The sequence below is a fragment of the Gopherus evgoodei genome, chromosome 8 (genome assembly GCF_007399415.2).
Source record: "Gopherus evgoodei ecotype Sinaloan lineage chromosome 8, rGopEvg1_v1.p, whole genome shotgun sequence".
In the NCBI taxonomy this organism is placed as follows: domain Eukaryota; kingdom Metazoa; phylum Chordata; order Testudines; family Testudinidae; genus Gopherus; species Gopherus evgoodei.
In genome coordinates this window covers 76,480,127-76,507,108 of record NC_044329.1, presented here as the reverse complement: position 1 = coordinate 76,507,108, position 26,982 = coordinate 76,480,127, and the positions used below count along the sequence as shown (strand labels likewise).

General features: G+C 38.4%; 1 protein-coding gene across 2 annotated transcripts in view; it reads right to left on the bottom strand.

Moving 5' to 3' along the window:
- Positions 1 to 1,782: 1,782 nt before the first annotated feature.
- The window catches only part of DPYD (dihydropyrimidine dehydrogenase), a 627,421-nt gene continuing 602,221 nt past the window's right edge, over positions 1,783 to 26,982 (bottom strand). For both annotated transcript variants that reach the window (XM_030572745.1, XM_030572746.1), the window contains 3 exons: positions 19,117 to 19,260; positions 8,190 to 8,330; positions 1,783 to 3,306 (listed from right to left, as the gene is read on the bottom strand). In XM_030572745.1, the coding sequence (XP_030428605.1) occupies positions 3,136 to 3,306; positions 8,190 to 8,330; positions 19,117 to 19,260 (456 nt within the window). In that variant the 3' untranslated portion in view covers positions 1,783 to 3,135. The remainder of the gene's footprint in view (positions 3,307 to 8,189; positions 8,331 to 19,116; positions 19,261 to 26,982) is intronic.

The window sequence follows — 26,982 nt, the reverse complement described above, 5'->3', positions numbered from 1 at the left end:
GAAAATTCACATGCCTGACTATAGTATTTGCAATGTAAGTCAGAGTCTTTGTTTTGTTTCTCTGGCTCATTAAACAAGGCCAAATGCAAAGTCCCGTAAGGTGAAGGACTTTTTGTCCTTTGGCATGACTTTGTTAGGTTGCCAAATCTCACCTCATCCTGATGACGCAAAGGACAGTCAGCAAGAAACTTTGGAGCACCTTGGGGAGCCCTCTCTATGGATTCCTGCAATGTTATTTACCATTGTTTGTCAAAGTTAGAAAATGTTAGTTAATAAATGCAGTTGGAAACAAAAATATTATCTCAGATTATGGATATAACGAGGAGAAAAAACCCTCTGAACTGCATCACCCTCCCCAGTAAATGAATTCTATTTTTGACTGTTAGATGCATCTTTTCTTCATGAGGTATGGGTTTTATGCTTCCAAAGTTTACTTGATAGCTGCTCAGGCACACAGGTATATCAATTAGCCTACCCTGCCTAATGATGTATTGTAGCAAAAGTCTGGATTTTGGCTGCTACACATGAGATAATGTTTTTGCTAGTATGCCATTTACTGCGGTATATGTTTATGATACTTTTGGCAGGTCTCTTATGGTGCTATATATTGATGACAAGCCATATTTACCAAGTGTGACAGTCTCCAGTAGAGTAGTGAAGTCAGGAATGGCAAGGAAGAAGATGTATAGTATGTGGCATGGTACAGTGAGCAAGTGTAGCACCCCAGAGCAGAATTACATAACATGACAAAGATGGCTGTGTGCTTTCTGACATCCCATAGAAAAGTTAAAGCGCATCAGTATGGCCTGGAATAACATGTCCACCATTTCATACAGCTACTAACCATGGTCATAAGATAGCTGCTGAGGTTCTGAATACAGGCAGTCCTCGGATTTATGACACAACTGGTTCCTGAACATTGCGTTGTAAGTCAAAACGTCATAACTCAGAACTGCAATACACTCTATCTCAGGACCGAGTGTTGTAAAGTCGAAACCAACTGTCATAAGTTGAATCAGGAGGGCAATTCAGAAGTGTCGTAAGTGCCGTTCATCATTACTTGGAATGCTGTAAAGTTGAGGACTGCCTGTACCATTTTTGTGCAACCCTCACTCAAGCACACAGTGCTTCTCAACCAGCTTCTTGAATGAAAGAGATTCAGAGGCTATATGTATACAATCTCAAGACCTAGCTCCTCCTATAATGTTCCCAACAGATGGAGTTGGCTGAAGGGCTTTCACCATGAGAACAGTGGTATGGAAAAGATATTATTATGGGATATAGAGGCCCAAGGCCTCCAACAAAATCCCATGGAAATATTTGCTAAGCAACACAAATATTTGTTACCATCTCAGTTTGCAAACAGTGAAAGGAGAGAGCAAGAGAAAGCTTTTAGTTGAGTCCATAACTGCCAAAGAGTAACATCAAGTAAGAATCAGCTGTCAAATAGATCATGCTAAAGTAGAGGAGATACTTTCTACAGGGTAAATGACCCATTAAAAAAAGCTAGACAGGCAAAATGTGTGTGTGGAGGAGGCAGAGTCAGAGGGTGGAAAAGAAGGATGAGGATAAAGGAGGACAGAGATTTTTGAGAGGGATGAGGAGCACGTAACATGGCACCCTAAACAATTAATGAGCATGCATATGTAACTTAACTCATTAATCATCTTGGAGTGAATTTTAGGATCATGAAAGACCATCTGACAGCAAACTTAAAATGCCACATACAAGAAAACCTGTTTAGTAAATGAATATACACAAAAACCCCAATTTGATTAATGCTATTTATTTATAATTAGGCATACATATGTAAACAGAAGAACAGAAAATTCTGAAATGTGTATAATCAAAGGTTATGAATTTTCCTGATCACACAATTAACTGAACAGATACATTATTATGAAACAAATGGCTTTATATTCAGATATGGGTAAAGAAAATAGCAATACATTTATATGAGACAGCTCCTAGTGCGAATGAAAAATAGCTAAGGCTCTTTAGCAATCTGGCAAATCTATATTTTGTTTGGGCTGTAACATGACTGTAGCCAAAGACAACCACTCAGGATGAATGGGGGGTGGGGAGAGAGCCTAACCCAGTACATGTTCCATAAAAGCTACATCTATCTACACTATGAGCTAGGAGTGTGATTCCCAGCTTGCATACACATACTTGCGCTAGCATGAGTATAAATAGCCATGTAGCCACCATAGCACAGACAGTGGAGGCACAGCTCATGCTAGCTTGATGGGAACTGGCACAAATGTGTTTACTTGAGCTGGAAATTACACCCAAACTCATAGTGTAGACGTAGCCACAGAGAGACAGGGAGAGGTAACATATTCCATTCTCATGTAATGAGATCTTTGAACTATAGTTGCTGAAGCATTAATTGGCATAATTAAAAAGTTACTTATTTAGAATATGTCTATGCAGAAAAAAAGGTGCTAATAATCAAAACCTGACGTAACACCTGGATTTTGTAATAATACAGTTTAAACCATTTTAAGAAGTGTGCAATATAGGTCATTGGTTAGCAAATATATTTTTAGAAGAGTCTAATGTAAGGTTGAATTGAGAAAGCATTAAGAAAATACTATATTGTACACTGTAGCAATTGAAAGTGATTAATCCAGATTGGAAATGCTATTTTATAGCTCCTTTCACTTCTTTTCATAGACAAATAGCACCCCACATTGCTTTGTTTGCATAGTATGTAGCTACTTACAATTTCAAAGAAACTTTTTAGCAATTAAATGTAATGTTTAATTACAAAATGTCTCCTTGGAAACAGTTTCCTTGTATGTTGAACGGTAGTCAGTTAAAAAATGCTCACTTAATTATGTTTAAAACTAGAAACTCTACAAAGATTAAACATCAAATACAGAAATTTGCAAAAGAAAAAGTTGCGCTTTACATAATGGACAACTGACAGCTAATAACTGACTAACTGTTGCTGCTCTGAAATCTAAGAAAATAGTTTGCCTTAAAATAATCACTGGACAAAACAGCCGTCATTATAAGGACTATCAACACTACGTATTTTAATACAGTTAAAATTTCAAGTACTAATTGGAAAGCAAATTACCGCATCAAGGAAATGTAAAGTTCACATTAATTGCTGGACTGATCACCTCAACACATTGGGTTCACAGCTAAGGGCAGGCCTCTCTTTGGTTCATAAGGTGTTGTCCTGGCAACCATTCTGATGCAGTCAATAATAGGGCAGACACTGAGACAGAGATTGCATCCTGTACAACTGTCAGTAACAGTGGGCAGGTGGGTTTCTGGATCAAACTGTATAGCCTGCAACAAGAAATAAATAGTATTGATGTCACTTATGGAAAAGGTCAAAAATAGCCCCATTTTAGTATCTGCATTTTATGCAGTACAGTATTCTGTACTTCACAACGTGTGTGTGTGATAGTGCACTGCAGCTATTGCAGCAGTTTAAATTCTAGGGGGAAAAACATTTTAAAATTAGAACTATAGGGCCAATTTACTCCCTGCTGAAAGCCCTGTATTGTAAATTGAGTTACCCAAAGGATGAATATGGCCACAAAGTTTAAACTTTCATTAAGATATTTTTCCTTCACGGGAGGAAAATCTTTCACGACACAGCAATTCACCAGGTTTTCTGGTACAGAAGAGATATCCAGACCAGTCCTGTATGGATTCCACATGAGACAGACTGCAAATACCATCATGCTGGTTTTTTTTTTTTTTTTTTTTACTTTTATTCTCTGCAAGATGTAAACAACCTAATTTAATAAAATCTAGCGAGGAATGGCACATATTTTGCCACTTGTGATTCAGTTTATTTGCAAGCCTTAGAAAGCTAAAAGGGACATCTGGGGTGAGAGCAGACAGGATTTAATTTCTGATGTTTCCAAGGACTGTGCCCTCATTAATGATTAGCATGAAAAAAGATTTTTAATATGAAGTCATAATTGTAGCTTCAATAAGACATCTATAAAATACCAGTTTAAAAAACAAAATCAGACTAACTTCGAACTCTTCATTGATTGAGGAACAGACAGAGAAAAAAAGAAACAAACAAAATGTTGGTTATGTAAATTAGAACAGGAAGTTTTGTACAGGCAGAGTGCTAAAGTGGAAAATCCAAGGAATTCCATGTTAAGTTTCCCCTACAACTTTCATTCTTCCCTTGCAATGTATTGATCTTCTGATGTAGGATCACTGGGGCTCTTGATGTGGCCTTTTCCTACCCTACTGTAAGAGTATTAATCATAGGAGACTTATGAGCATAAGACTTATACAGGCACTCATCTTCATGCCTTGAGAGTAGGTACATTGACGTCAATGAAATTACTGACACCGTGTAAAGTGAAATGCATGCAGGTATTTCCAGTATTGGGAACTCAGTGAGCTTCTCCTCAACTACTTGCAGGGTAGGCTCTGGGGGAAAGAGAGTATTTGTTTCCTTCTGAAATCACAGGCAGTGTTTTTAGGAGAGGTTCTACAGTTCTACAGTCTCTGGGCTTCCCAAGCTCTGACACTCAAGAACATAAGAGATTTGAGGTTTCCCAATGTGTATTTTGGTGTTCCACTAGTAAAGAGGCCCATGAATAGTAGTAGCAGTAGGCTGACATCTCACTCTCCAAAGTATTAACGGAACCAGTTTGAACCTCCAAGTTCTGGTCTGGTTTGAGAGACAAATAAAGGTTTTGTATGTTAGCAGGAGTGGTTCATCTATCTCTAATGACAATGCATTTCTTGAAGGGGATAGTATATGGTGATGTGGCAATGATTAACTCAGATGATTCATTTGTGCTCAACTTCATATTAATTACATTTTTTTGCTGTAGTCATACAAAGTGAGGTCTCTGCGGAGACTAAAAGATGGGTGTGTCCGGCAAGCTGAATATGTTGGAAACACAAAAATCTGCATCAGCAGAAGACAAATTGTGGGTTTTTTTATGTTTAATCCCTTTGCAAGTAAGAGATGAAAAAAACATTCTTCGCATCATGAAAAGCTTCAGGGGACTTCTTTTGGTTTTTTTTTTTTTGTTATTGCTGATTTTTTAAAGTTATATCAAAGCAAGTTGCATTAAATGTGAAATCAACTCTTACCTCCCTAAGGGCTACAGCCTCCCCTAAGGTGGGAAATCTTATGAAAGGGAAAACACTACTGCAAAACTTCTATGCACGTCAGAGTAGAATAGAAAGGGCAGTTTCTTGCGGATGCTAGAGGCAGTGCTGCTTTCTCTTTTTTGTGGGCACAATAAATAGAAGCGAAGAGGCAGCAGCAACCATCTCTTTAACCACACAGAGAGGAAGGTGCCACAAGTAGATATAGGGCCAGATCTCCTGCTGACATAAATCAGTGTAGCTTTACTAATGTGAAGATTCATATCAGTTGAGGATCTGAGCCATGGTCTATATCTTAAATCAGAGTGTCTTCTCCTATGCATGGTTCACTGGCCCCCTTCGCACTCTTGCCAGCATTGTGGGTTTGGAGGTATGCTACCATGGTCCTCAGCCACACCTGTACATTCCTACTTTATATATATAGGATCAGTTTGGCACATGGAACCTGTAATTTAGACAGGTGTTTTAAGTAAATTTTTCCAGTTTAGCCCAGGGAAGATTATTTGCTGTATCATAGCCTTACTATAAATATGGTACTATTCTACAGTAAAAGCCTCCAACCCTGCAGTATTGCCATTGTAAGGGCCAGTATTTTAGACTGTTACTGTAGAACAGAGGTCGGCAACCTTTCAGAAGTGCTGTGTCGAGTCTTCATTTATTCACTCTGATTTAAGATTTCCGATGCCAGTAATACATTTTAACCTTTTTAGAAGGTCTCTCTCTGTAAGTCTATAGTATATAACTAAACTATTGTTGTATGTAAAGTTAATAAGGTTTCAAAATGTTTAAGAAGCTTCATTTAAAATTCAATTAAAATGCAGAGCCCGCCCCCCACTCTCCTGGACCAGTAGCCAGCACCTGGGCAGTGTGAGTGCCACTGAAAAGCAGCTCACGTGCCGCCTTTGGCACCTGTGCCATAGGTTGCCTACCCCTGCTGTAGAATAGTGTAGAACTTTTTATAAGGGCATCACCACAATAATCTTTTGTAACAGAGATACAGTTATTGTGTGTCTGTCTTGCCTTCTGTGTCCCACACAATCTTATCATACTGTGCGCTGCTTGGTTTTTTGCTTTCTGTGAGTTAGTGCCCCCCGCCCTCCCCCTTTTTTTTTTTTTTTGAAATGCCTCTGTGGAGTCAGATGCACTGTTTCCTCTGAATGCTTCATTTTCTGGTAACTTCTGTTATCTAAATGAACTTTACAAATGGCTTGCTTGGTGCCTGCAGGCACTTACGACATCCTGCAGGTTGCCAGCTAACCTTTACCAGGCTTGCAGTCCGATCTGCCTGCCCCACCTCAGCAAACTCACACCCCTCCAGCCTGCAAACCACCAATGGACATGCTTGACAGCGATAGCTATGTAAGAGGAAAACAAGCACTGCCCTTGAGTGTGTTTAGTAATCTGGAGCTTGTTGTCCAGTGTGTATCCATGTTTCTCTGTTTGTGTAAAGACATTAGAGGTCCTCTGAGTCCTTACACAGAGTGCTTACAAGACTTATCATGGTTTAACTGCTTTAGTTACCAAACAAATTTTAATTCAAAATGACAAAAATGGCTTTTTGAATTTGAATTTTGAAACCGCATTTGCATTTACAACATTAAAACCATTTCCTATTGGGATAATTTTTGCTAATCAAATAGCTTAGGGTAGTTGGGTGAAAGCTTAGGTCTCATGACTTTACAGTGACTATGACATGGTTTGGTGGACTGAATGGAAATTTGAATCAAGGAACTCTGCTCTACAAGGCGTGACCCTGCAGTGGAGCAGAGGAACGCAGTGACAGCAAGGGAAGCTTTGCTGCTTATGATCCTGCAAAGGGGAGAAGGCCCTGCAGGCTGCTAGGCCAGGAGGAACCTCAGCATCATTGCCAGAAAAATCAGCCTACTGTCTTAGCACAGTCTGGGTTTACATTAAACATTTATTTTCTCTTATTGGTTTTTTTTAGTGCTTGGCTTTTCCCCAGGTTACTTGTTGTGGTAAGTGATTTTTACAAAGAAAGGTTATTTCTCTTACTATATTTAGTTAAAAATCAGTTTAACTACCAAACATACTGAATTCAAAATAAAGTAAAAGCCACTGAAAAACATAACGTTGCCTAGTTAAAATACAGCCTCCTATACTGGGTGCGTAGGAGTCATGAAAAGTAATGCTGCAAGGAGTATTAACTTCCATAGGGATTCTAGTGGATCCTACTTTGGTTTGAGAAGAGAACAGGTCACCTAAAATGGCTGATCCCGGCTCTACTATCTTCTTATTGGATGGGGAAGTCCCTCAAAATCCTGCAGATGTGCAATGGTAGGGCAAGGAATAGTTCACAGAATTAACAGTGAATTTCACACAACTATATGCTACTGTCAAGGAATAAATAGTTTGCTTTGAACAGTTCTCCCAACTCAAAATAATGACATATGCCAGGTGCAGTGATTTCTGGACCTATCAACCTACCAGGCTCGCCCTCTCTTCTTCCCTGTGAAAGTTAATTCATCATCTTGGAGGGTTGATTCACAAAGAAATGAAAATCTCTCTCAAATCAGGGCTGATTCCAGCTTAGTTAGTTTGACAAACCTCAGGCAAGGTTTAGATTTTTGAACAGGTATCTGGCAGGTGGGCATATTTTCTTTCTTCCCACTGCCCTGTGGGCTTGACAGGGGGGAATCTTGCCTACTTTCCCTTAGTTACCTGAGGACCTTTGAAGAATTTGAATTTGCAGCAGTCCATACTAGGTCCTCCTTTATTTACTTCCCATCAAACCCAAAAAAACAAACCAAAAAAATCCTGATGATGTAGATGTCATAGAGATAACTTCTGAGGGATTAAAAGAGGTTATGAAGAGGAGTTTCTGTTCTATTCAACACTAATCTCCAACAAAGTCCACAATGACTGATGCATGGACAACCCCTACAATCGGATCAGTCAGGGTTCTCTCAGTATAGCTTAGGAGCATGCTGGTGTTAAAAGCCGGTATTTTATACAGCTATTTTTGTCACATGCTCGTTAACAGAAAGTGGATTGTTTCTGTCTCCGCAACAGAAAGATAACTCACTGTGCCTTTTTGCTAATTACAGCCATATTCTTACCTGGTAGCCAGAATCATTACAGGTCATGTAGCATTTGCCACAGTTGATGCACATTTCCTTGTCAATCAGAGCCACAACTTGCTCTGTGTTGCTAAGCTCACCATATGTTCCAATGTACTGCAGTGCTTTTCCAATTACATCCTAGGGAGAAAAAATGGAATCATTTAGAAGGTACCCAAGTTTTCTATTTTTGTGTTTTTTGTTGTTTTTTTATGGCTATATAAGAGCACTCTACAGTATTTTAATGTGGGAGTTTCTTGCAGACACTACGGCAATGTTTACTGTTTTTGAAATAAATGTTAAAATTTGCCAAGTTTCATACTTCCTATATTGTAAAATGCAGATAAAGGGTATTGAATGTCTATAAAATTAAACTTCAGGCAGATGTACAAGTGTCTGTCTGTCCACATTTAGCACTTGATTTTAAATGCGCTATTTAATTAACTTATGCTTAGCCACTATTGTGTAGCACTACAGAGAAAAAAATGGGGCACAAAAGAGAAGTGACATGGCACATGCAATCTGGTTGTCCTTGGTCACTTTTCATTAGCACAGATTTAAGAACTCACTGCAGGAAAAGAAAGGGGCATCATTAAAGAACAAGGGACAAAGAGAACAACAATTGCTTTTCTCTCCTTAGAAAGACAAGCAAATGGTTTGAGAATCAGCTTTTTACTGCAAACTTACAATACCGGGGCCTCATTCCACAAATCCTCATTTGAGGGAACAACACTTTTGCTTTCAAGCAGACTACCTGTGTGAATGGAAGTTTGCAGATCCCTAAACACTTGCTGAATAAAATGCATCCAATTATACTTAGAGAAGGCTAAATGTGACACATCAGATGCAAACAAATTCATCTCTCTTCATAAACAAAAAGTAGAAAACATTAATGTAAACCACTTTGTGCTTCCTGTGTGTTGTGCTTGTCAGCTGTAGATCTCTTAGCACTTTAGTAGGGTGGGTAAGTGTCATGTTCCCATTTTACATGTGGAATAACAGATGCACACAGAAGTTCAATAACATGTAAGAGATTACAGAGTGAGTTGATAGCAGAGAGGGGAATAGGCTCAAGTCTCTAGGGATTAATTTAACTGTCCACAGCTATCCCCCAAAGAAAACACTCTAATAGTACAGTATGTTACAGTGATTGTCTTTGGTTTTTCTCACACGATGAAGAACATTCCCATGCCATGGTTATTTTTGTTTGTTTATTCATCAGATTAAGTGGAACATTGCTTGACACATGAAGTACGCAAGACATTTCAGCAATAGTGAAAAACAGTTGTCATTGTTTTATAAAGCATAAAAGAACACAGTGTTTAGTGGTACTCAGGCTTGCTACTTCTGTGTTCCTTCCTTGCAATAACCATACAGGTAACCCACACCGCGAGGGGCAGAGAGACTCCTTACTCTGTCGGCGAGTTGGGGACATGGTCACTGGGTCAATAACTACAACATTCCACTGCCCAAAACCCTCTCCTGAGGGAGTTGTAGCAGCTGCAGGCAGCACAATCGGTAGCAGATGGGTTGCAGTAGTGCCCGAGGAGCTGCTGCAAAGGTTGCTCCATAACATTCCTGGTGGAAACTTTCTAGCCCAAAGCTCATTGCAGAGGGTGACCTGATTTCATACTTTACAAACAAATGGGGTGATTTGCTATCTTGCCCTGAACCAATATACACAATCAACTGTGCCCAGAACAAATGGAAAGTATTCCCTTTCTCAAATCCTGTCTGCACAAAAAGAAGAATGTTTACATATATATACTCACACATATTAAAAGTAGTATTCTACAGTGCTTGTATTAAAAAGCTGCAATAGTTACTCTATATTCCAAGCACAGGGAAACCGGGTATCTCAGATACTGCTGTGTGCTAACTGTTAGCATATGCTGAATTTTTAATGCCCTATATTTTTAATGTGTGTACTAGCATTGGCAGTAAAAGAATGTTACTGTGATACTAGCCTCATGGACAGTGATCTCGGGGGAAAATATAACCGAATTCAATCAAATCATGAAAGCAGCAAAACTCTCAATTTTCCCCATCAGACAAGGCAACCTCCTGTACATATCTCTGACTTAATATGCCTTGCTGCATTGTCTGATTTGCTAAAACCTATTGAACAGCAAGTTGTTAATTATGACAATTCTCTTTGTGTGGAATTTCAGGATTGGGATTTATGCTGCTATAGCCTATTTAACTTCCTGCTTTCTAAATGTGGTGGGACTGAACATCAGCACATTTTAAAAGCGTCATAGTTCTGTAAGTTGCCTAGATATTATGCAAAGGTGCTAGCTAAGCTGACTTTTAACAAAGGACCAGAGGTTGCAAAATCTGTTAAAGATTCAACATAATTAAAATAAATTTGGACTAAACAATGAAAGCTTTGACACGAAGGTAAATTTTACGTTTTGCTTCAAAAATATGCATAACTCAAAGTACTAGCTAGATCGCTGTACATTATAGGAGCTGCAGTATTGAGTTTCTACTAATTTTCCATAGTAGATCAGGTAATAATTGTGATTATCATTATGGGTTTGATCCAAGCCAGCTGAAATCCCCGCAGGTCAAGTTCAATATGAGAGACAGACACCTTCTGTCTAAAACTACACGCTTCAAACAGTTTAGGTATCATCTGCATGATCAAAATATCTGATGCAAAATTCCCCGCTTTTTCCTCTTGTACTCTTCAGTGGAACACGCACAAATACTTATTATCCAGGAATACAAGGTATTTGATCAACATACCTTGCATCAAGTTTTTTAACAACCAATTTCCTGTTCCATCCTATTGTAATCTCTCAAAAATGGGATCCATTGTGAAATATGTACATGTATATTATTTGTATTTGTATTACTTATTAAATTAACCATATCTAAAGCCTTATTTTCTAAAATTTCAGAAACCACAAATTGCTGCAGGACTGGGAGTCAGAAACTAAGGGGTTTTATTATTATTCGGAATGACCTCATTTTCAGAGGTGCTCAGCACTCCCACATCATCCTGATGCTACCTCTCAAAACAAGATAAATATAATCTTAGCTGTTACGACGGCAAAGGAAAGCTTCAAAATGTGAATTAAATGTAAACTGATGCTGCCCGGTCTTCCTGAGCCTGCATAGAGCTTGAGGGGTGTGAATGGCTCCCATTCATCTCCAGAAGTTTGCCTGAACTCTGAGACTTAACAATGATAATTTATATGACAGTATAATTTAAATGATAGTATGAGGTGACATTTTCAGCTAATGCACCTAGCCATCACTATGTAATGCAGTAGCAGAATCTGTGTGAAGGCATGGAGAAGGGAAGTTTCTGTCAAAGGGTGCTAAATCAACCACCATATCTGCACACAGAAGGAAAAGGAAAGTGCAGGTGCATCTCTTTCCCAGTGCCAAATTACTCAACTGCCTTTTCTGTAACAACACCTCAATGCCTGCTTAACTGCTTCAACTGTTCTTTGCCAACAGTTGAGACCTTCAGCTCCCACTTGACAACAATTACAGGGTATTAGTGCCTTTTCAGCATAAAAATATGGCACACTGAATATTTGACGATAGCATAAATATGAATAGAAATTAATTTTCATTTGTATTTTCATATTTAACTTAGAAAAAAGAACGTGGGTGTGCATTTTCCAGGTTGCTACTGAATTCAGTTTTGAAATCTTGCAGAGACCAAGGAATCTGATTGCAAAATTCAGATCCATGCTTGCTAAAGAGTACATATGCACTTGTTCATATTATACCTGTCACAGTTTAAAATATATGTCTTAGTATCATCAATTGGTCTATCACAATATTAGATACTATGTGATCTCTTCATTGACTAATAGATGCAAAATCCTCCATTGTGTGTCATGAATCCACATGGTGTCTCTGTATACTAAATTTTACATCTTCGTTTTAGAGTTTGCTGAAATTATATAAAACCAGTGTATCATATAAGTGATGCAGCTTTCCATTGACTGCTCATTGTCTTTAAGTATCTGCATAGGGAGATTTCTGACAGTAGAAGGCTCTAGCAGACAAAGGCCTGGTCTACATTGCGGAAGGGCGGGGAGAGGGGAGTCGATGTAAGATACGGAGCTTCAGCTATGGGAAAACTGTAGCTGAAGTCAACATATCTTATTTCGACTTATCTTCCCATCCTTATGGTGCGGGATCGATGGTTGCAGCTCCCCCGTCGACTCCGCTACCGCCACTCGTTCTGGTGGAGTTCTGGAGTTGACGGGGAGTGCATTTGGGAATCGATATATCACGTCTAGATGAGACACGATATATCGATCCCCGATAAATTGATTGCTACCCGCCGATCCGGTGGCTAGTCTGGATGTACCCAAAGGTACAGCAAGATTCAGTGGCTGGAAGCTGGAGCTAGACAAATTCAAACTAGAAATAGGGTACACATTTTTTATAGTGTGCATAATTAACCTGGACCAATTTACCTAGGGATGAGGTGGATTCTTCTAACATGGCAAGTCTTTAAATCAAGACTGGATATCTATCTGAAAGCTATGATCTAGTTCAAGAATCATTTATGGACTTGATGCAAGAACTACTTTGTGTAATTTTATGGGCTGTGTTTTGCAGCAGGTCAGATTAGATGATCATAATGGTCCCTTCTGGTCTTAAACTCTATGAATGGAGAGTGTTAGGAACACTAGGCATTCCCATAAGTATATGGAATAAATTAAGCTTAAGGAATCTTCCTTACAATTAAGGACAATTAAAAAAAGGTGTGTGTTGTGCTAAGTTTTCTAACTTTTAGCAAACTCCCATGCTGCTTCTTATAACACAGATGAATATACCTGCGTGGGAATTTAGCATCTCAAATATGAAGGAGGAAATGTTTACCACAATATGCTGTGTCAAACATATACATATTACAAATTGTAAAGAGTCACTGCCGTGGTGCCAAAATATTGTGAAAATGATTTTTTATACTGTTGGATGGTTCTTTTTTTTCCTTAGTGCCATCTTTAGAGCAAGATCTTTGTCTTTATTTAGCGGTAAAGTGCCATGTATATTTAGATGAGTAAAGAAACACTGATAGTACTTACATGATGGTTTACAGGTGCAATGTCTCAAAATACCTCAGAGCTTCTTGCTTGGATCAAAAAGTAAATGTTCAGGAAAAAAGCAGTACAGCAAAAAATGGCTGGCTTTTTTGTTTAAAGTGCAGTTACACATCAGAAAAATTACTCTCTAAAATGGCATCAAGGGGTTCCATGTTTATTGTCTCTCAATGGCCTCCAGATTAAATTTTCACAGTTTACAGTATGATGATGTTTTTGCTAATTACCAGCCCTGAAAACACAAGGTAGATTCTGAAAGTCAAGCTGTGTTCTTTCTTGCTTGTGCATTACCACCAGCAATAAAATCCTGCAAGCTAAATTCTGTCCTTAATTATACCTATATGCAATCCCACTGGTTTTGAATTCTTCCCTCAGTTTTACCTGTGCAGCTCTGCTCTCGTCAATAGGGATGCACAGGTATAACTGAGAGCAGAATTTGGTCCGGGAACTGCAATTAATTAGCAATTCTGTTGCTTGGAAGTGAATCAGAGTGGAATCCATTAACTATTGACTACTGGTGCTAACAAGAGTAAAAAAAAAGTTAAAACTCATTTTGCCATGAAAGTAAATAGATATGATTTTGAATACACACAAGGAGCAGTTCTGTTGAGTAAGAAGGTGTTGGTTTTACACAGTGACTTTTATTACTATAACTGCATTTTAAATGGTAACTTGTAAAGTATTTTAAGGTGATTAGCTTTTCATTAACCATATTAGCAAAGCTGTATTTTAAAATAAAATTCACAGTTCATGCTTGGTTTACTGTTGCATTTGCTGTCTCTTTTTGTACCTTGTTTCACACAGATTACATTGTAAAACACAATGTGTCCAAGAGATGAGGGACATACACTAAAAGGAATCCTTTTATTACAGGACAGTGCACAATACTAGTATTATGTCTACTAGATGAAATCCAAAGAAAGCACATATGTCTGTGGTCTTATTGTTCATTTTAAGATCTAAATAGCCATTTTGGCATATTACACAAGTGAATGAAAGATTCATCAGCTAGATTCTTTGAGCACTCACAACTCAACAGCAACAAAGAATAAAAGTATGGAGTATATAATGTGGAAGACTGGTGGGTGCTAAATTAGTATCAGAGAAAAATAAAGCCTATTCTATGAAAAGGCTAAACAGGTTCTCAAATTTGTGAGAGCATGATATTGATGATGAAGTAAACACTGAAGAAAATGATTCAACATCAAGCAATAAATACATTCATAATGCATTCTTACATTTATATAGCAATTTTTATCCTGAGGGATCCCAAATAAGTTATTTATTTCCGTATAGGCATTTGTATAGTTCTCATGATCATACCATTTGAGTGCTTTACAACCTATACATCCATAGATTGTAAAAAGAATCAGTGACTCCAAGGGAGTCCTGCTATTAGGGAGTAATTAAAGAGAATAAGTACATTGCTGAGAAGCTAAATGATTTGCATTAGTCTTCTCCACAGAAAAGGCTGGGGAGATACCTACTCTTTCTGATAATGAAAGTGAGTTGTTGTCAGAGGTATAAAAAGAGCAGCTGGAACAAACTGATAAATGAAAGAGGATCTGGACACCAGCACCTCAAAGCTATACCCGAGAGTTCTGATGGGTGAGCTTGAGAAGTGGCTGAGCGCCTACCAAAAATATGCAATCTCAGGAAAATCAGCCAATAAACTGAAAGATAGCAAATGTTGCATCTGTCTTTTCAAAAAGGGATGCTCTGTGATTTACAAACCTGTAAGTTTTACTTTGGTAAAGCAAGTCAATTGATATGTTAAGTAGATATAGCATTAAAACAAACAAACAAAAAAGCGAACAACTTAGAATGATATGATAGACACAAGACAATATGGTTTGCTAAAGGAAAATTGCGCTTCTTGAATCTATTAGAATTCCTTGAGCATGCCAACAAAAGTAGTGAATGAAGGAGAAGCAGTCGGCAACTTTTATTTGAACTTTTAGAAAGTCTGCTTTAGATACTATTATGGAAAATACAGAATCCAGGAGATGGCTTAGAATCTTGCTAAAAGGCAGAAAATAAAGAGTGGGAATAAAATGATCAATTTTCAAAATGATAAAAGGCTAGTGGTGCTTAATATGTTTAGCAGTGCTCTGGAAAAGAGGATGAACAGTGAGTTGGCAAAATTTGCATTGCTTTTAGATTAGACAATATTACAGAAGCCCTGAAAGACTTCAGATTTACTTTACAAAACTAGTGAATGGGCATCATTATGGCAGGTGACATTCAATGTTGGCAACAGCTAATAATGCACATCAGAATGAATACTCTGAACTACTTATGCCATTTGAGATGATATAACTTAACTAAAGCCACTCAGGAAAATGAGTTGGGCACAATGTAGACAGCTTAATGAAAACCTCTGTACAGTATGTCATGGTGCTCAAAAAAAAAGAGCAAAATGTTAGGATACATAGAGAATAGAAAAGAAAAAAACATAACCAATATTACAATTATACCATTGTAGAAATCAATAGTATACAAAGCCCTAGAACAACCTATTTAGTTCCAGTAATCCTATCTTTAAAAAGTTATGTTACAAACTGAGTAGATTCAGAAACAGAAAATGAAAGGCATTATAGCCATGGGAAAAGGAGGAGTAGTGAAAGAGATGTACAAAATAATGAAACGTATATATCAGCAAAACTGTGTACATGGACAATCAACGACATTGAAAGAGAACAAAATAGAAAATCGATCAAATACTTTTTAAAAACACAATTTACCTCTGGAACTCATTGCAACAAGATATTATTGAAATCAGTGCCTTCGTAGGATTCAGAAAAGGATTAGACATAAGATGGATAATGAGAACATCCAGAGTCACATTTGTTTAAGAAGGGATATAAATCAACATTCTTTAGGGCATAGATCTGATAAGGAAGGGTTAGAAAGAAACTTCACTTTGGCAGTTTGTTCCATAATAGTCCATTATGGTTTTTCTTGCATCTTCCTTTGAAGCATCTGGACCAGTCACTGTTGAAGACAGGATACTGGACTAGATGAACCACTGGTCTGATCCAGTATGCCTATTTCTATGGCCCTCATTTTCTCTTTCTATGTAGGTATGTAGAATCACTTCATCCACTAATATAATACAGCCATCTCTGAGTGCTGTTAAGCATATAACCACATTGCACAATGTTTTGAGTCAGGAGATGAATATCACATCAAACTTAAACTATGGGAGGATAGCTCAGTGGTTTGAGCATTAGCCTGCAAAACATAAGGTTGTGGGCTCAATCTTTGAGGGGGCCATTTAGGGATCTGGGGCAAAAAAATCTGTCTGGGGATTGGTCCTGCTTTGAGAGGGTTGAACTAGATGACCTCCTGAGGTCTCTTCCAACCCTGATATTCTACGTGGGGGCAAAAAGGGGAATTTGGCAAATTGTAAATACTCCATATTAGAATTTTGGCCAAGAAATGAGAAAACACCACCAGTACTTTTACATGGCATCCTTTAATGACCGTATTCATTTTTTAATCACAGCAGCACAGTGTCTGAACACCATTCTGGAGCACTGGTTCAGTACCAGAAGAAAGGAAAGAATATCTTTACTGAATCATATATGGCTGTCTGCAGCACCTTGAGTGCAGATAGTGGGCCTTACTGATCTATCTCAAACTTGCATAGATTATGAGATGAACTGAGATTCCTTTTTCCGTTATAGAACGGATGGGGGTCATCATGGACAACAGCATGAGAGGAGATGCAGGAAGTCACTGCTTTGCTCTTTGTTGGAACAAATATGTGGAGATATAGACTCAAAGTCCTGTAAACCATGTTTGAAAAATCAGAAATCACTATGAAGCAAAAATCATAACATCATGTATAGATCCCCCTGAAATACTAATAGTTGTGTGCTCACGATGAGGTAGAGATGGCAAATGCAGAAATTGAATGTATGGTTGAAAAGTAGTTCAAACAAGAATGATGTAGGTTTGTGGGACATAATGTTCTGTGCTAGTTAAGAGAATAAATAAATCTGTCAGAGAATTTAAATTAGTGGACGGGGTAATCTATATGGAGAGGCTAGTAACAGAAAGAAGGGGCATGCTAAATAAACAGATGGGTGGTTGGAGAGGAAACATGTATATGAGCACGTAGAAACAATTAATCTTGTTAGGGCTGGCCAGTATAAACATATCTTTTAAAGGAGGATAGAATCAAAATCTTAGCTTCAGTGAGAGTTTTACCTAACTAAGAACAGTAGATCTGGACCTCGTCTGCAGTACAATCTTTCAATCTACTTCCTGGTCCTACAGTTATCTTCTATTTTTTATTGCTAATTACTGAGTTTGTCTTTCTAGTTCTTCCTCAGATTTTTGTTCACACATCCAAATGTTTCCCTCTTTGTTCCTTTCCCTGTCTCTTTTTGTGTCTGTCCTTTCTCTCCTACTAAGCTTCCTTTTACTCCATGTGGTTTACTTACTTCTGGTGAGTTTTAGGTTTATCTGTAGTAGAAGCTGTCTCATTGAAAATGAATTTGTTTTCCCATTGCATCAGTACTTTCCCTACAAACAGAATTAAACTGTAAAACCTCTGAGGATCAAACAGTCTTTAACTTTTTTTTTTTTTAAGTTCTCTCTTTTCTTTGGGACTTTTCATATACATAAGAGAAAGAAAAAAAACTGATTGCACTATCAGCATGATGTACATCAAAAAAATGAAACCAAAAGAGAAGTGGAGGTCAATAGAGCAGTGCAACCTGTTTGACACAAGCTGCAGAAGTGCTCAAAATTATCCTAGTTTTGACTTCTAGCTGTGTTGACAAACTCTGAACATTATGTGTATTTGCAAACTTTCTGCAAAAGCTTTTCCCTCTCTCTCCATAGCTATAAATTTTATTAAATCACCATTTGTGTTGTATTTCAAGTTAAAGCATCATTTGTTGGGTTAGTTCACAGAGATGAGGTCACATGATGGAAATCACATTTCTCCTTTGTCCTTGATTGACTGAAATTCTTCTATGTGATCAGGAGGGTTAGCAGAAGTCATTTTCATTTTGTATCATAGAGGGAGGCTGCACTTATTTGAACTGATCGAGATAGATTTTTTTGTCTTTTTAGCCCTTGGGTCTGTCTGAGTGCAATATGAAGTGGCCTTAGAACACACATCTTCTATAATTTCCCTACTGGAATTATTGGCTACTGTGTCATTATTATGGTGGGGAAGGAGCAGGGAGAGCTTGGGTATATAGGAATGAACATTAGGTTGTGATATATGAGACCTGAGAGCTGAGGCTTTATTTTGACTCTATCGCTGAGTTACTCTGTGACTTAGGAGAAATCAAAGAAATCACTTAGGCCAAAATTTTCAAGTTTTAGGTATCCAACTTGAAAACCTAGGTCCTGATTTTCAAACATGCTGAGCACCTGCTATTTCTATTGAAATCAGTGAGAGATGTGAGCACTTAGCACCTCTAAAAATTGAGATCTAGGTGCCTCAAATTGAGCAGCCAAAAATGGATGTATCCAGAATTAATAGAGATTCTTGAACAGTTTTACTTTACATTTATTATTCAAAATACCATCTTCTCCCCACATGCACCTTTATTGTTCTGCTGCCCAGATGTCTGTTGAATTTGACAAGTGTCATTAGGGAGAAGAACACACATGTCTACAAGTAAAACACAAATCTTTTCCCACTCACTTTGTTTAAAAGCTCTGAGCGCCTGCATAGAAAATTGGTTGCCTTTTTCTTGACATTCTATTTAACGTTGTATAACAAGCTTACAAACAAAATAACCAACTCAACGGCCAATAATAACTGTTTGCATCAGCAGTGTGGTGGCTGATCACTATTAAATATATTTATTTAATTCTTTTACCTTGACTGCTGGAATGGGCTTCTTGGGAATAAAATGCTTTTTCTCAGGCAGTACAACAGTTGTGGCTTGCTGCTTCAGTTTAATCTTGTTCTTGGCTATTATCTTTTTGCGCTGCTCAAGGTAAGGTCCAAAACTAGGCAGTTTCTAAATTGAAAACCAGAAAATATGCTATTTAGCAAGTATATAAAACACATAAATGAATATTAACAAAGGGCGAAGTCCCAAGGCCTTGCTGAGAATTGATTCATTTCTTATTCAGGAAGGCTCCCATTGAAGTTGATGGGATTCTTACTAAGAAATGAATAAACCTGAGACATAACTTCAAGATCTGACCTCAAAACAATAACAGAGTTTGAATATTAAAATCATAATACACTGTAACAAAAAATGGCTGCATTGCAGACAGCATTCAACAAACACCTATCCTCCCATGGTGTATTTGTATTGTACATAATAAATACTGATCACCTTGTATAAATAATTCAAACTCAACTTTATTCTTACAGAACATGGAAAGATATGTATTATATATTATGTAATCATAAAATTAAATAAAGATCAGCTTAAGAAACTCCACCATTGTTCAATAATACACCCACTATGAATCTATTATACCAACTGTAGTTTTAAAGCTACATGGATGTGCCCATTGACTTTATAAAGCACACACAGATCCTTGTGATATGATGCCTCAAAGTTATCTGGGCCTGTTGAAGTAATGCTAACAAGTGCCACGTGAACACTAAGATGGTTTAATTTTATTCATTTCATAATTCTACCTCTATTCACAGTCCTCACTCTCTTTTAGATCCTTTAATGTCTGGGCTTGCCTAGACAAATATTGCTGCTGGAAGACATCACTGAATGCCAAAAAGTTCTGTCTCAGCCAACAACCTAGATCTGCTAATTCAAGTTTCAAAGGATTACTAGAGACTCTCTCAACCACAGTCATTTGTCTAGATGGTGGAAATTTGGAAAACTACTGCTCACTAAGTCCTTGTGACCTAGTAAGTTGCTGTGAATTGAAAATGACTGAAAAACCTGGTTCCTACTTATGAAACAGAATGAGCCCTATGAAAAACTAGTTTCTTTTTAATCTGAGAGCATTTGAATGGAGTGAATAAACTAAGCTCAGAATCTAGTGTAAGTGCAATTATATTACTGTAATTAGTATTTAGTAGCAGGAGATAAATATCCTAGATTGTTATTATAAGCATTAATTCACTGTAATAATTTCAGCATGTCAAGCATGTCCAACTGGAAACAATGTCATCACAATAAATTTAAAGGGACAATGTCAACATGAATTTTTAAAATAAATTCTTAAAAAAACATTCCAGGCTCTGATGCAGTACCTTTTTGGTAGTATCCTCTGAATATTTTTTAAATATTTTAATTAAAAATAATATTAATAGTTATTCTAGTCCTCTGCTGATATTTACATGGAAAAGTTCCTCACCAGTAATTATTTCCACACAGAAGTCTCACTTTTGAGGTGTCAGCATCCTCGCGTGACAAAGGGTGGATCGCCCTCAGCTGTTTGTTTTTCGGCACTCTGAGTCTACTAACTGGCAATCTGGCATAAGTGTATTTTCTGTTCTCCTGGAACCTTTTTATTTCTCAAGTGTGCTGGAAGCAAGAGTCCTCTTAAAGATCCCAGTTATGTAAATCACATGTATGCGTTCTCCTGAATTCAGGAGCTGGAGATCATCTCAAGAATGGAAATAAACTTAGGCTTGACAGCCCCCACAAAACAGAAACTCTAACTTTGAGGGGAGGTGGGTGAAGGAGTGGAAAATATATTTGGTAGCTTCAAAGACGCAGAATTATAGTTAAGTAATTTCCCTTTCTTTACAGATGCCAAATACACAGGAGTCCCATTTTTTGAGAGTAAAAAGATTGAGGACTGTCTCACAATTAACTTGTAAAAACTTCTGCAAGCAGAAATAAGAACAGAACTAGTATTTACTCCTGGGAGAATTCTGCACCAAAAAATTAAAAATTCTGCAAATTCTATTTGTCAAAATAACACTATATAATCACCCCTGTTTCAATTATTTTGGTAATTTATTTTAAAATACCTGTCAGCAAGTATGATAACAATACAGACATACACAAAAATCCCCCCAGGAGTTGAGGGTTAAAGAAATGACAACCCAGTTCCTGTTTCTCTGCCCCTTCCACCACAGGGCCCAGTCATGCCTCCCTTCCTTCCCCCCATCCCAGACACTCACACCCCTGCCCCTGCTCCTGCCCCAATCCAGCCGCTGCTCCCCTCAACCCAGACACTCACACTCCCTACCCGCCTAAGCCCAGTGTGGGGCCCTCCCTGGCCCAGACACTCACATCCCCTACTCCCCAGAACCCACAAATCCAGAGGGAGAAACAGCCTGACGCTTGGTCCCTGGCTTGCACGGAATTTTCTGCATGCCACCCTCTCCTTCCTTCAGGGAATGCTGGGAACTGCAGCTGCCAGGAACTCGCCAGCTCTTCCTCCCCGTTCCCCCCAGTAGTGTGTCCTATTTGTGAGCTGGGCTCTGCCGGGTCCAGTGACCCCTGGTAGCAGCCAGCAGCTCTGCAGCCCATTTCTGTATGGAAAAAGGGGAATTTCTGTATGCCCAACATTAATTTCTGCAAAATTCTGAATACCAAAGTAAAATAAGACCTGTTCAGAAACGAGACAACCTAGATAATAGATAATGTTGGGGAAGGGAGAGTTTGTATCTTCCCATCTAAACAATTGACTCCAACACTCATGGAAAGATCCCCTATTATTAGCAATGAACATGTGGCTGTTTTTAAATTGAAAAGACCCAAGGCTGATACCATAACCTCAGTATCAGCATATGATGACAGAAACTTTTCTTGCAGGATTGTCAAGTTGTATCAGCTAGAAAAGTATATCTCTGGCCTTCAAATATTTTTGAAACAGTCTTGTGCTGGCTTCTGATTAGTTTCCAGAAGGAATTTAAGGCATTGGTTTTGACCTCTATAATTGATGTAATATCTGTGTAACTGAGCCCCTGCCTCTCCTCTGTATACTCCTGATGCAATAGTGGTGTTGAAGCTAAAACCTCATGAATTAAAAGGGAAGGGGACTGATGAGACAGCATTTTTGGGAAGGCCTGTTGATTCTTCATTTGTATAGTTAGGGAATGAATTGGCTGACTTTTAGGGCATGTTGTAAGTCTAATTTATTTTGTGAGGTTTTTAGTGAAGTGGCAGGATCAGGGATGGATATTTGTTGTTCTGATGATGGATGTCTGCTAATATCAGATCATCTTCAGGGATGATGAGCAAATCTTTGTGTTGTGGATCCTGAACTTTTACTTTTGCATATTTTTTATATTTGAAAAGCTCCAAAGGCTTAAAGATAGGACCTGTGAGAATAAATTTTAAAATATGAAGTATAAATATATAAAATATAAATTTTGTTGAAAAGTGGAAAGTCCACAGTTTGTGTGCTGAATTAAGAGTGCAAGTTAGAGAAGTGTGAATTATTGAGACACGCACAAGTCAGTTTTGTCATGGAAAGTTTCAAACATTACAATTTACATAGGTGCTGGGTAGAATGGATAGAGGCCATTTTGAAATGGGTCTAATTTCAATTGTGCCATGAGGATGTTTCTTCTGCTGTGTTAAATATTAAAAGGAAAAATGGATCATTTCAGTTTAGGGCCTGTGGTAACTCACAACAGATAAACCAAATTTTATCAAACATGATTTATGATAGACTTTTCCCCAGTCAGCCAGAGACAATTTCCATCTGAAAAGATTACTTTTGCTAATATTCTGAGAGAGTAAAATTAGTATTTCTTTAACTATAAATAACACCTGACTGCGTAGCTCAGGAAGGGGTTTATAGAGGGTTTCTCTTGCAAATAGTGTACAGACAGTCAGAAATGTGGTAAGACTGTTGATCTTTCAGTGCTTTCATTTCAGATAGCTTGGCTTGGAATGCTATGTGAGGCAGTATGCAATTTTTTATTGAATTGAATTATTAGATATGCTAAAAATTGAGCTGTTGAATTAGCTACTGGAAAGCTGGATATTAAGATGGTGGTTTCATTAAAAGCTGTCACTTCACTTAGAGGGGAGATTCTGAAAAGCACACAAGATGTTAGGAACACAAGTCTCACTGAAAGCACATTCACTTGGTCTTGTGCTCCTTAATCCCTTGGTGTTTTTGAAATCTCTCCCAAGATTTCTTGAATATATGTTTTGAGATATTTTTTAAATTTCCAGAGTTAAAATGTAACTAAATTCCTTATGGAGCAGGATATTTTTTACATGAAAACCTGCACAGAAAAAAAGATTCAGTGTGAATATTTGAATTGTTTCATGGATGTGCAATCACTAGACTTAACAGATCAGTTAGAACATATTGCTGCCTTTGTAGATAGTTTATTTCTATGGTAGAGTGTATCATCAGTGGGGGAGAGGGGGTGATAAAAAAGGACAGTAGAAGGTATTCAAAATCTCAGTTCATTATTTTCATACTGTAAGATTGCAACTGCCATAGAAAACAAGGTGCTGGAAGTATCATGCTGCATATTTTAAAGAAAGGAAAAACTTCTGGCTAAAGACTTCCACAAGCTGCATTGTAACTGATGAACTGTGCAAGTCTCTAGCAGCATTGTGATTTCTGTTTCAGTAGTTTCTATAGGGATTCATCACTGATGAATTTGTTCTCACCAGAGAAGCTAAATCCTGCTCATTTAAAGATAACCGTATCTCACACTAAAACTGTCTCTATCCAGATATAAAAAGCATTACACTGCCAATAGAGAACTGACAACATAATGAATCAACAATGAAACCTTAAGCCAGCAAAGCTTTAAGGTGAATAAGTTTGCTTTGATTATAATATATTCATGACTCAATCTAAAGGTAATCGAGCATATTATGAACTAGAAAAAGTGCCTGTTCCCTAATAATAAAAGGCAGTGAGTATCTTACATTTTAAATGGCCATAATGTTGACAGGAGAAGTAGCAAGTAGCCTAAATGGAGAGGAGGCACCATGATCTAGTGGACAGAGCACTGGACTGAGAGTCAGAAGATCCAGATTTTATTCCCAATTCTGCCAATGACCCACTGCGTAACCTTGGGCCACGGCTGGCTCCAGGCACCAGCGAGGGATTTGCCTTGGGCAAATCATTTCACCTCTCTGTGCTTCTGTGTCACGTCTTGTCTGTTTAGATTATAAGTTTATGAAGGCTGGAACAGTCTCTTGCTATGTGCACAAGTACAATATCTAGTACAAGTGTGCCCTGAGTTCAGCTGGGACCTCTAGGTGCCATTATAATACAAATAAAAATAACCACATTTTAAAGAACTGTGCTGTATCTGGTATATTTGTATCCTACTCATATTTTCTTAATATAAAAAGAACACTGAAAGATAATTATTTTCATAAATAGGATTCTAATAGGGAACAGTACAGGAAAGACCTCAAATTTATATAAGCAGTCTGTAAACATCTGCTGATTTAGGGGAAGGAGGGGTCAGTAAGAGTTCTTTAAAAAAACTTTTTCCATCATGACTGAAGACATTTTCCATGTCAGACATAACTTCTTTTATCTAATTTCCATTACATGTGGGTCTTGCTCTTAGATATGCAGGCACATAGCCATTCATTTTGTAAACTCACCCTGTGCACTCATAAGTTCTAAATGATTTTACATGATACCCAGTACATGATACCCACGTATCTGGAAGCAGAACTGAAGTCAAATTGTCTTAGTTAGTATATTTTATATTTTTTCAAATGTACACATTACTGCTGCATATAGCAAAATTGGTGAGAGAGCGCATGACAACCAAAGAAATAAAAGCATGACATCTGCTGAAATGCTAGAATAGCAGAAACAGTCCACATGGTTTTAAAGAGAAAAATGTATGGGAGTGGTAGTGACAACTACAGGAACACGGTCCCCCATACTTTGCAATTACATTGCTATGCAAATGGCTATATAAATCTTCTCTCTGTAAAGTCACCACATAAATCACTGGCAGCTTTCTATAAATCAACCAAAATGCTGCCTTCTCTGGTTCTTGAGTTTCTCTCCCTGCCAATTGCTTTTCCGCCTGCCTGTTGCTTCGTTGAGTGCTTTCCCTCACTGACTCCTCTGCAACTGCTCCTACAATGCAGTTCTTGAAAGGATAGAGTGGGAAGCGGAGAAGGGAAATTCTGTTTCCTCCATGAGAGCTGCAAGGAAACACATCTGGCCAGCACATCTGGCCACCTTCTTACAGGCAGGGGTTCAACTGATCTTGACTGCACTGGCTCCACAAACACCTATCTTACCTGTGGACCTGTAAAAGAGCAGGGTTTCCCCCGTGATTCTTAGCAGGTCTGCAACTGTGAAAGTTCTGCCTGGCTTTGGGAGCTTAGTGAGATAGGCAGCTGCGGGAGAGAAAGCTAAGCAAGCTGGAGATATGGGGATTCTTGACCAGATAGGGCAGCTTTGGGGAGAGGGTTACTGGAGGACCAGGAGTTAGGAAAGGCTGTGGGCAAATAAACTTGGAACAGAAGGGCAGGCAGCCACGGGAGCCATTAAAATGTCAACTAGCTAGGCAGCTGCCCCTACCCGGGGATTCATTAAAATGTAAATCAGGTTTGCGTGGATCACAGCACAAAGTTTTTAAGATTGTCTGTCTCCTACTTGATCGTGTGGGAAACTTTGTATGCTAGATGCACAAATTGTTCCCAGAGAACCTGGTTTCAGTTTTATTGTTTCCTCCAGTTGCTTTTGAAAACCTCGTAGGCTGTTTTCTTCAAGGCAATGTGCACTTAAGATGGCTGCATAAATCTAGAGTCCTTACCACATGATTTAAGTCTAACATGTTGCATAGTACTCTGGACCTTGATGATAATTAAGGCTGCATAATATTTTCCATTCACCCCATTTCCAGACTCTCCTAACTTTCAAAAACATTTGCCCTTCATGGTAAAATTTTTCCTGGCTTGATGTCTGCCTTAAGATGATTTCCCTCCCGCCTCTCCAGAAAATGGACAAAAAGTGGTTGCATTATTTTCAAGAAGGAAGAACATGAAAAGAGACACGTTTCCCAGTATAAAAACAGCTTTATGATGTTTTTGGAAAAAGCTGTTATGCCAAAAGAGCTCTGGGTAGAAAGCTGTAATTTTTCACAAGAAGAGTTGTCATTGAGGCAAAGGGTATGTCTACACTACAGAATTAGTCCAATTTTACAGAAATTGATTTTTGGAAACAGATTGTATAAAGTTGAGTGCAATCGGCCACACTAAGCACATTAATTCGGCGGTGTGCGTCCATGTACCGAGGCTAGCGTCGACTTCCAGAGCATTGCACTGTGGGTAGCTATCCTATAGCTATCCCATAGTTCCCACAGTCTCCCCCACCCATTGGAATTCTGGGTTGAGATCCCAATGCCTGATGGGGCCAAAAATTTGTCGTGGATGTTTATGGGTAAATGTCGTCAGTCAATCCTCCCTCCGTGAAAGCAACAGCAGACTATCATTTCACACTCTTTTCCCTGGATTTCCCGGGCAGACGCCATAGCACGGCAACCATGAAGGGCAAATGTTTTTGCCCTTTTTTCACTGTCACCATATGTCTACTGGATGCCGCTGACAGATGCGGTACTGCGGTGCTACACAGCAGCATCCCCTTGCCTTTGCAAGTTAGCAAAGATGGTTACCAGCTCCATTGTACTATCTGCTGCTTTGCAAGTTGGCAATGAGGGTTACCAATCATACTGTACGATCTGCTGCTGTCATGGATGCTCCTGGCTGGCCTTGGTGAGGTCAGTCGGGGGCGCCTGGACAAAAATGGGAATGAGTCCCCAGGTCATTCTCTTCTTTAAGTTTTGTCTAATGGAG